This window comes from Rana temporaria, chromosome 2 (genome assembly GCF_905171775.1).
Source record: "Rana temporaria chromosome 2, aRanTem1.1, whole genome shotgun sequence".
Taxonomy (NCBI): domain Eukaryota; kingdom Metazoa; phylum Chordata; class Amphibia; order Anura; family Ranidae; genus Rana; species Rana temporaria.
Window position 1 is genome coordinate 445,605,538 of NC_053490.1, and position 11,733 is coordinate 445,617,270.

The 11,733-nt window shown below is 42.5% G+C and overlaps 1 protein-coding gene across 9 annotated transcripts in view; it reads left to right on the forward strand.

Moving 5' to 3' along the window:
* The window catches only part of RAP1GAP2 (RAP1 GTPase activating protein 2), a 794,986-nt gene that overhangs the window by 715,606 nt on the left and 67,647 nt on the right, over positions 1-11,733 (forward strand). For all 9 annotated transcript variants that reach the window (XM_040338455.1, XM_040338453.1, XM_040338460.1 and 6 more), the window contains one exon: positions 4,229-4,384. In XM_040338455.1, the coding sequence (XP_040194389.1) occupies positions 4,229-4,384 (156 nt within the window). The remainder of the gene's footprint in view (positions 1-4,228; positions 4,385-11,733) is intronic.

The window sequence follows — 11,733 nt, forward strand, 5'->3', positions numbered from 1 at the left end:
GTGTTTTCATATAGTCCGCACCAGGTCGTCGTCCCTCCCCCCCCGCATTCCCCCCATCACCTTGTGTATACACCTATGTGTCTCTTGTCATCAAATAAAAAAAAAAAAAAAAAAAAGGAAGGGGGGGAAAAATATCCCCTTTTATAGTGTATCCTATATCTGACCCAATGCCCCTATGTATGTGTGTCCTCATTTTTAAGGAAGTGCGGTGGGGGGCTATCTGTCCTCCCTCCAACACTTCATATTGTGTGAATAAAAAAAAAAAAAGGGGGGGAAGGGGAGCTCCTCTCTCTCCCTCATCCCCCCCTCCCCCCCAATACCCATTCAAAGCTCTTATTCGCTCCATATCATATTCAGATAAGTCAGGGATTGCTTAAATTTTGTCCATTTATCCCACGTTTCTTGAAATCTTATTTCTGTATTTTCTTGAAAGCTTATTCATTCCTCCATTACCCTTATTTTATCTACTTCATTAAACCATTCCCTTATCCTTGGAGGTTCCTTCATTTTCCAATTTCTCTGAATTAATGCTTTCGCTGCATTCAATAGAAACAGGGTAAGGGTAGCTCTATATTTTTTCCTTTGATCATCCATCGCATGGAATAGGCATTTCCAAGGGTCTAGTCTTAAACATATAAGGAATGCATGTAGAATGTAACAGAAATTTCTGTTTATTATATAGACTAGAAAAAAGATTTGTGCACTCATAAATAGGAATTGTTTTAGAGGGAGAGCTTAGGTTTAGGTTTTGGAGAATGCAAGCAAGTGGAGTCATCTACAGTGCCTTGAAAAAGGATTCATACCCCTTAAAATGTTCCACTATTTGTCATGCTACAACCAAAAACTTAAATGTATTTTATTGGGATTTTATGTGACAGGCCAACACAAAGTGGCACATAATTGTGAAGTAGAAGGAAAATGATAAATGATTTTCATTTTTTTTTTATAAATAAATATCTGAAAAGTGTGACGTGCATTTTTATTCAGCCCCCTTTACTCTGATACCCCTAACTAAAGTCTAGTGGAACCAATTGTCTAGAAGTCACCTAATTAGTAAATAGAGTCCACCTGTATGTAATGTAATCTCAGTATAAATACAGCTGTTCTGTGAAGCCTTCATAGGTTTATTAGAGAACCTTAGTGAACAAACAGCACAATGAAGGCCAAGGAACACACCAGACAGGTTAGGGATAAATTTGTGGAGAAGTTTAAAGCAGGGTTAGGTTATAAAAAAATATCCCAAGCTTTGAGCATCTCACAGAGCACTGTTCAATCCATCATCCAAAAATTGGAAGAGTATGGCACAACTGCAAACCTACCAAGACATGGTTGTCCACCTAAACTGAAAGACCGGTGAAGGAAAACATTATTTAGAGAAGCAGCCAAGAGGCCAATGGTAACTCTGGAGGAGCTGCAAAGATCCACAGCTCAGGTGGGAGAATCTGTCCACAGGACAACTATTAGTCGTGCACTCCACATCTCTCCCTTCTGTATCGAACTGTACTGTAAGAGAGGCGCAAAAAGGCATGGAAAGCCAAGACACCAGCTGAAATATATCAGTGATTAGAAAGAAATCCTGTCCCTTGCCAGTGCAAAGTAATATCAGCTGGTTCAGTCTCAACTGATGGCCTATAGAAAGGTGTCTCATTACCAAGGTGTCAAGCAAGAAACATCATATATATATATATATATATATATATATATATATACACACACTAAAATATATAAACTCTAATAATAATAATAAAAAAAAATAAAAAAAATATATATATATATATATATATATATATATATATATATATATATATATATATATATATATCTTATATTATTATATTTATTTTTTATTGTTATTAGAATTTATTTATTCAGACAAATGCTAACACAGGGAAAAACACATCTTACTAAACTGCTGTTCATCTAGAAGGATATTTTATTTGGAAAGAAATACATTCTTTATTAAAACAGGAGAATGCAAAATCTGGTGCAGCTGTGCGTTTTTAGCCAATCAGCCTCTAATTTCAGCTTGTTCAATTCAGTTTTGACAAAAACAAATCTGCAAACTGATTGGTTTCTATGCAGAGCTGCACCAGATTATTCACTCTCTAGTTTTACTGTAGTAAACTATCACCAAAGTCTATAAGTGCATGCAATGCTGTATATTATTCTATACTAAGTGTGATTCTAAGGATATTTTCTACCAAAAGGACAGAATTGCACTTTAAATTCTTAAAGTGGATGTAAACCCATTTTTTTTTTAATGTCACAATGTACAGTATACGATTTCCTATCATCTGTGCCCAGTCTTGCCACACAGAGTTAATCCTGCTCTGAGCAATCCTCTTTTATTCAGTGAAATAAAACAGACTTACAGAGAAAAACCTTAGTCCGTTCCGCCCCCTTGCTGTGAGTGACAGGTTATTTACATATCTCATGCACTAGCCTGAAGACAGGCATTATTTTTCAATTCCCACCCCCACTCCTTTTCTGAAGTCATGTGGTTACTTTTCTGGATTTTGACTGGATGCTAGTGATCATAGCAAAATTTAGTGTAAGGAATACACAGGAAAAAATGCATGTTGACAAGGGGAGTGTAGAGGAGGATAGGGAGTCTACTGACATCGCAACTCCAACAACTCCACCCACAGAGCTCCAGGCAACATATCCACCCACAGAATCTGCAGTTTTTCAGTTCTTATAACAGACAGAGGGGAGACATTTGACAGGTAAGGATACATGCAGGAGGCATCTATATCCTTATAGATCAGCACTATGGCAGTAGTTTAGAAAGGATGAGAGTGGGTTTACATCCACTTTAAGCTTTGAGACCCATTAGCTACCATCCATTATCAACTGAATGATTTTAAACATCATTTCAAGCATCATATCTGGTTCTGCACATATTTTAAGTCTCTGCCTTGTATGCTTTCTTCAGACCAGTGACTCGCCAGTTAGTGAATCCAGGATTCGGGTGACAGGCTGAAAGCTAATACCTACAACAATATAGCTAATGCCTACAACAAGTCAACAATAGAAGTTATCAGTATTACTAATGCTAATGAAAAAGCTCTCCTTTTCTTTCATAGCCAATGACCTAATGAAAACCAAAATAACAAAATTATGACTGCTAGCCATAAGCATTTATTTTATTTTAAAACAGAGCTCATTTTTTGTTTAATCTGGTGTCCAGCGTGTATAAAAATAAAGAACAAGCTTATACTGCAACACCTACCTTCAATCCAGAGATGCCCCCTTGCAGTACTTTTTCTCCGCCATGAGTTTCCACCAGTCTTCTAGGTTAAATTGCATCATCTCCCTGTCTATGCTTTGACAAAAATCAACACCAGATCTTATGCCGCGTACACACGATCATTTTTTGGCTTGTAAAAAACGATGTTTTTCAGCATCTAGAAAAAACTTTGTTTTTTCCAACTTCATCATTAAAACAACGTTGCCCACACACACAATCGTTTTAAAAAAATGCTCTAGCAAAGCGCGGTGACGTACAACACATACTATGGCACAATAAAGGGGAGGTTCCATGCGGATGGCGCCACCCTTGGGGCTGCTTTAGCTGATTTTGTGTTAGTAAAAGACGATTCACGCTTTTCTGTCTGTTACAGCGTGATGAATGTGCTTACTCCATTATGAACGGTAGTTTTACCAGAATGAGCGCTCCTGTCTCATAACTTGCTTCTGAGCATGCGCGGGTTTTTCACGTCGTTTTAGCCCACACGCGATAATTTTTTTCAACTCGAAAAATACATTGTTTAAAACGTCGTTAAAAAATGCAGCATGTTCGAAATTTTTTTTGTCGTTTTTTAGAAGCCGGAAAATTATGTAAAGCCCACACACCATCATTTTAAATGACATTTTAAAATGTTTTTGTTTTTTACAAGCCGAAAAATGATCGTGTGTACGTGGCATTAGACAATGTGACATTGCTGGGGTAGCTATAATTGCCTTGGGGATGAGGGGGAAAGGGTGGCTGGGGGGCAACTGGGCGATCTCAGAGGTCATGGTTTAAGATGCAGTACTGGATCTGTGCTACCTTTACAAGCACACTGATTTTCTGTGTTTGTTACCTCAACAACCTGCCTAGTGGGGCCCCTCCCATTTACAGTATGAGCCCCACAGTAGCTGCTATTGCTATAGTTTTATCACTGATAATATGTTTTCCAAAATGTGTCTACACATATCAATAGTTCCAATATTTTGATCATTTCAGCTGCAGAGGAAGAGACATATTGGTAATGATATTGTGGCTATTGTGTTTCAAGAAGAAAACACTCCCTTTGTCCCAGATATGATTGCATCAAACTTTCTTCATGCGTACATTGTGGTACAAGTCGAGAATCCAGAGACGGACTATACAACTTACAAGGTATGCAATGAGATTCATATGTTCACTAAGCAGTTGTTTTCTGTTGCATTTTTCCTTACTATTAATAAAAGATGTGCAATGCCCTCAAAACCCAACTGAGTTTGGGGACATCCAGGAAAATATACCTAAAACAGACATTATGGGGTTTGTTTACTAAAACTGGAAAATGTTGAATCTTCATGTCTCTCTACAGTATGTCGAATCTTTTCTCTCTATGTCGAATCTTTTCTCTCTATGTCGACTCTTCTTCATGTCTCTATAATGTCGAATCTTTTCTCTCTATGTTGAATCTTTTCTCTCTATGTTGAATCTTTTCTCTCTGTGTCGACTCTTCTTCATGTCTCTATAATGTCAAATCTTTTCTCTCTATGTCGAATCTTTTCTCTTTATGTAGAATAATATTGGACTAATAGAGTTAAGGTCAGGCACATTTATACGCAACGAAAACGAAAATAAAGCATTTTTTTATGTCGGATCTTTCGTTTTTCGTTTTCTGTGCTTTCGTTATCGTTTGTTAAAACGATAACGAAAATACCTGAAATTCGGTAAATAGCGAGCCTTGATCCATACATTCAAGATAAGGCATTTAAAGACAATGTACCGGATTAAAGAAATAACGGGAGGTGATTTAGAGGACAGGCAATTTATTGCAAATAGGATCCCTTTATTATCGGTGCTGAAGAGGATTCTTTTATTCCTAAAATACTCACCCCAAACCTCCAAGGCAACCATGATAGGAAATAGCTCCAGAATCACTATGTTTTTTAAGTGGCCTTTTTGACGCCAACCTGTATGCCACAGCGAAGCGCACCAGTGGGTTCTCCACACGGCTGAAAAACCCACTGATCCTGCTGCGTCTGTGAATAGACAAAAATCCTGATCAGTTATGAAATCTGACTGAAAAATCGCTCTACCATTAAATTTGTCCAGAAATTGCGACCATACCAAAAGATCCTCTCTAATTTCAGAAGTGATCCTTATATGGGAGGTGGGGGACTTGAATCCAGAAATAGCTAAATAGAGTCTCCTGGAAAATATGCGGCCTACCGGAAGGACTCTGGACGCAAATGTTAGCAGACCAAGCAATTTCTGTACCTCTTTTAAAATTACCTTCTTTCTCCTAATCAATTTAAATATAGTAACCCTTAACTGTGTGATTTTGTCAGCCGGAAGTTTGAATTCCATTGACGAGGTATCAATAGTGATCCCCAAGAAAACTAACCTTGTTGTGGGAAGTATTGTCTTTTCATGGGCCAAAGGGATAGTGAATGACCTACAAATATCAAGGAAGGAATTCAGGACATTTGAACAATCAGCAACTGAATTACCTAAAAAAAGAAAATCGTCCAGGTAATGCAATAAAAAGGAGGAACCAGAGTGCTGTTTAACTACCCATTCAAGGAATGTCGCAAATGCTTCAAAATAAGTGCAGACATCGGTCAAAAAAGAAGCAGCCATCAAAAACTAAACCTAAGGAGTTAAATGATAAAGGGTTAATGGGCACTAAACGAAAAGCAGATTGGACATCAGTCTTAGCCAGAAGAGCACCCTGACCCAACAATTGAATTTTCACTAAAGCATCCTCAAATGAGGAATAGTGCACCGAGGACAATTCCTCGCTAATTTGGTCATTCAGAGAGTCCCCTTTTGGTGCAGACAGGTGATGTATTAACCTAAATGCCCCACGTTTCTTCTTTGGAACGACTCCAAGGGGGGAAACTCTGAAATTTTCAAAAGGGGGGTGCAAAAAAGGGCCAGAGAACCTATCCTCCCGGAGCTCCTTGAAAATCTTTTTCCTGACCACCTCAGGAAATTCCTCAGCTGACTTTAGATTTTCTCTTACCACACAACCTAGACCAAGAAAAGAAGGAAGCGAAAAACCCTCATTAAACCCCTGGAAGAGAAGCAGGGCCCTCTGCCTGTCTGTGTATGACTGAAGCCATGGGAGCATTTCTGACAATCTCACCGGGGATGGAGCTTTTTGAAAAGGGGTCCCTATTTTGTGGCTGGTTGGCATTAGCCATTTTCTTGAAGCATTTGGCAACGGGGTGAGCCCCTGCGCAAAATGCACATTTGTGTCTGTATCTGCAAGACCCTGGAAATTTGCATTGGGCATCATTAAATGAGAAACACACCCCTTTCCTGTATGAGTTAGAGGGTGTAGGGGCAGCGGGCTGCTGTTTGGCAATAAATGTCCTCTGGAGGAGAAAAAGATTGAGCCATAACCCAATGTCTTTCGAACCCCATGTCAAACTAGGATGCACAGACAACTTTTGTCTGAATGATTCATTGTATATGAACCAAGAAAGCCCACCAAAGTTTTTATAGGCTTCCGAAACGATGTCGAGGTGTTGCAACAAATCAACACTTTTCTCAGGACATTTTTCACAAATAATACTTGAATAAATTAAAAAAGCCTGTAGCCAATTGTTGAAATTCCTGGACACGGGTCTGCGTCTATCCTCCTCCTTTTTTTTATCATTTAAAAAAAAATTCCCTTAAAGAGGGAAGCAGGGACAACAAGTCCACATACTCCCCCTGACAATTTTTTCTTTTATAGCCGAGGGTAAGTGATAACCTAGTGGAGATAAAGTACATGGTAAAGCTTCCCTGGCACATGTCTCAGGAACATTAGTAGGGATATCTGAACTAAACCCTGGTGAAAAAGACGGACCCGGGACCACTGCGGGAACACTGCCGCCCAACCACAGAGTGTCTTGCGCCCCCTCAGGGATAGCCCATACTGTAGCCGCAGAGATAGCAGAGGCCTGACCAGTACTAGGCGCATTAGGTTTCATACCAGCAATTAAAGAATAAAATGACGCAGTGAGAGAGGATAACAAGTGCAGCTGTGTTAAATTCTCATTACCTGGAGCTGTTGCAGGAGCCACCTGAGAGCACACAACATGGATCTGATGTGCCTCTAAAGATGAGTGGGTGCTGGAGCCAGGAAGGAATTCCTTGGTCCCAGGAGTGCTGCTGTGCTGTCCCATGCTGCTGCCTGGACCGGCCAGCCGCCTGGATTCCCGGGATGGGGTTGCAGATGGTGAAGGATAGAGAGCCGTCACTTGAAGTGGGGATGACCTGCATCCTGCTGACCGACCACCGGGGGGCGCGTTGAGTGTACCGCTGGATCCTGCTTGCCGAACGCCGGGCTGAAAGCGGCCCTGGCTGTTCTTACGCGCTGGAGGGAGACACTGGATGGTAGAAGGGGCAGACTTGGCAGATGAGGGAGTCTTGCTTCTCTGCGACCTCCCCCTTTTGGCTGGTGAATGGTGTGTGTCGTGGGCGGGCTCCAGGACTAAGAGGGACGACTCGACATCCCGCCTTCCAATGGGAGAGCTGATTGCTGGTAAAGCCATGCTCGTATTAACTCCTTACAGAGGAGATACGTCCCAATCCAGCAGACGGGGAATTATGTAGGACACAGCTTGTAAGGAGGGGGGAGGCGGAGGCAGGGGGGGCTGAAGAGGCAGAGGTAGCTGTCATACCTTGTTCCTCCCCGGAGGCATGCACCAAGCCCTGGTGCTGACGCGCGTGGGCACCCGCGATCACTCGTTACAGAGTGAGAACCAGGAGCTGTGTGTGTGTAAACACACAGCTCCCGGTCCTGTCAGGGGGAGAAATGACGGATCGTCTGTTTATACAATGTATGAACAGCGATCAGTCATTTCCCCTAGTCAGTCCCTCCCCCCCTTCAGTTAGAACACACACAGGGAACATAATTAACCCCTTCCTCGCCCCCTAGTGTTAACCCCTTCCCTGCCATTGCGCAAACCAATCAATAAACGCTTATTGCGATTTTTTTTAAGAAAAATATGTAGAAGAATACGTATCGGCCTAAACTGAGGAAAAAAAACGTTTTTTTTATATATTTTTTGGGGGGATATTTATTATAGCAAAAAGTAAAAAATATATTTTTTTTCAAAATTGTCGCTCTATTTTTGTTTATAGCGCAAAAACTAAAAACTGCAGAGGTGATCAAATACCACCAAAAGAAAGCTCTATTTGTGGGAAAAAAAGGACGCCAATTTTGTTTGGGGGCCACGTCGCACGACCGCCCAATTGTCAGTTAAAGCGACGCAGTGTCGAATCGCAAAAAGTGGCCTGGTCTCTGACCAGCAATATGGTCCGGGGCTTAAGTGGTTAAGCGGTTAAAAAAAGGCCTAATCTTTTTTTCTATAATTTTTTAAAAATGTAGAATGCCAGACTCTTTTCAGCTGGTAGCTTGTTCAGAGCTGGGTTTATCCCTCAGCTGACATTATTTATCTGTGTACATTCTCTGTCTCAACAAATACGAGTTGAGAGGAAAGGCGGCTAAGCACCGGCAGCAAGAGTGGGTGTTGGCACATAAGCTTTGCAGTAATAAAACAATAAAGCTTAGCTTACAACAGGAAGCTGCGCTCAGAGCAACACAAAGTTATATCTGGTGCAGCATTATTTTAATAAATTGCCATTTTATACAAAGCATTACAGAATGTGCTGTTTGGTGAGGCGTCCTGAAAAGAACAGATTGGCCAGCACAGAGCTGCTAATTGTTTCCAAGAAGCAGCTGGCTTTATCCAGACAATATTCTTGTGCAAATAATATTGGAAGACAGGAAATTCCCCCTTCAGGATGGTTACCAGGCAGAGACTCATACACCACTGTTACTGAAATGGGGTTATTAGGGAGGAATTACTACTTTATGAGTATAATAGGGAGGAGATGCGCTCAGCCAAATCGTAATGGCCTGTGAATCAGAAAGCCATATGCCTGTTTTAATTTTATTGGCCTGATTATTTTAAAGATCGCAGAGGGTAGAATGCCTGTTGTTGTTGCATACAAATGCACATTGTAAATATGCAGTATAGTACAAACGGTTTCTCATCCTAAATGTGATTTTGCTGTTGTACTACTATATATATAAAAAATAGTTCTATATTTCTTCCTTCTTATACATATGGGCCCAGATTCACAAAAGAGATACGACGGCGTATCTCCTGATACGCCGTCGTATCTCTGTTTTAGGGTCTTCCTAACTATGCGACTGATTCATAGAATCAGTTACGCATAGTTAGTCCTAAGATCCGACAGGTGTAATTGAATTACACTGTCGGATCTTAGGATGCAATACCTCGGCCGCCGCTGGGGGGAGTTCGTGTCGTAAACCAGCGTCGGGTATGCAAATGAGTATTTATGGCGATCCACGACAGTTTTTCGCATTCGCTACGTCGCTGCTAGTTTAGTTTCCCGTCGCGAAGTTAGTCGTCGTTTTTGTTGCCCTAACTTTACACAGCCCACGTATGTGCTGTATAAAGTATGGCCGTCGTTCCCACGTCGAAATTTGAAAAATTGTTGTCCTTGCGTAAGACGTCCGGGAATACGAAAGTACGCTACGCACATCGCCGTTGGAAAAAATGACGTCACTTCGCGCAAAGCACGGCGGGAATTTCAAAACGGAGCATGCGCAGTAGGTCCGGCGCGGGATCGCGCCTAATTTAAATGGCACACGCCCCTTTGAATTACGCGGGCTTACGCCGGAGGCCGCCAGCGTAAGTTTTCATGCAAATGCTTTGAGAATCAGGCACTTGCGATGAAAACTTGCGGCAGTGTAACGTATCTACGATACGTTACGCCGCCGCGATTCTACGTGAATCTGGGCCATGGTGTCAGAGGCGGCTCTAGGCTTTGTGAGGCCTTAGGCAAAACTTGACATGGGGCCCCACTCACACCCATGATGGGAAAAATAGTTCAAAGACAAGGGCCTCTTCCCCACAAAGTTGTGGGGGTCTGCGGGCAGGGGGCTTATCGAAATCTGGAAGTCCCCTTTAACAAGGTGGCCCCCAGATCCTGCTCTTTATTAACGAAGGGGCGGGGGCCACCCGGTGATGTCACCTGGTGAACCCGCCCCCTTGTGACGTCATTGACTGAGGGAATGCTGATTCATTAACGTCACAAGGGGTGGTGTCACCAATATTTACTGGTTGTTAGGGTACTGGCGGCCCCGCTCCTGAGTCAGGGCTCTTATGGTCCCCTGTCCCTCAAAACTGGTGTAATGCATTGGGTAAGTTAGGCAGCCACGAGGCCCCTGTGAGTGTGAGGCCTTAGGCGACCGTCTATATTGCCTAATTAAAGAGCCGCCTCTGTATGGTGTAATGCACACTCCCATAGTCTGCCTGTGCTTATACAGGCAGCCACACCTCCCTCCTTATTTTAACATGGCTGGAGACTGTTATGCATTGTAGACACCAAGTTTTTTTTCATCGAATGAATAAAAACTGACAGCTCCGGTTGGAGCTGATGTACTAACCATCCGAAATTAGTACAGCAATCTCCCCCACTGAGCTATTGTGTTCTGACAGGGGCACGGCTCCCCAGCCAGAACACTCCAATCAGTGCTCTATGCCATTGGCTTAGAGCACTGATCGAGAGTCGGTCAGGTGCTCGTCCGACAGAAGCTGGTCAAATGGCCGGCTTTTGTCGGACAGATCGACATACACACAGGGCCAAATGTCTCCTGACATTCGGCTCGTGTGTACGGGGCTTTAGGGATTGATTTGTAAAAGTCATATAGTATGTTCACTTACTAAGGGAAGTGAATGAGGTGAAGCTATTCTAACTTCCATCATTGAATCATGTCTAAACAAAAAACAGTTTTTTAATTCATCATGTTCATAAAGATAAGGGCAAATTTCCTTTGTAAAGTGCAAATTCCTGTAAACTTCCTTTAGTAAATCAACCCCTTAGGCCTCGTACAGACGACCGAACATGTCTGCTGAAACTGGTCCGCTGACCAGTTTCAGCAGACATGTTTGGTCGTCTGTACCGCCGACCGGACAAATGTCCGGCGGATCGAACAGGTTTCCAGCGGACAAATAGCATGCTAAGAAACATGTCCGCTGGAACCATGTCCGTCGGACATGTTCGGTCGTCTGTACAGACTCACCGGACATGTCCGATCGGCCGCCATCCTTCGCATGCGTCAAAGTGATTCGATGCATGCGTGGAAGCATTGACCTTCCAGGGTCGCGCACGTCGCCGCGTCATCGTCGCGGCGACAGCGCGGCCATGTCACCGCGCTGTCTGTCCGCGCGGATTTCTGTCTGATGGTGTGTACAACCATCAGACAGAAATCTCCGGGCGGACATGTCCTCTGAAAACGATCCGGCGGATGTGACAGAGCCATCCAGCATTATTTTCAGACTCTTACCCCAGCCTTCGGAGCTTGCAGGGAGAGGAGGAGACCAAGAACTCAGGTGGCTGCTGTTAAAATAGGAAAAAATAATTATTTTGAGCAATTTGTTCACTTTTCACCTAAAGAGCATACTTAACCAATGTGTAAGCTTTAGCATTATATATCGTGTGAG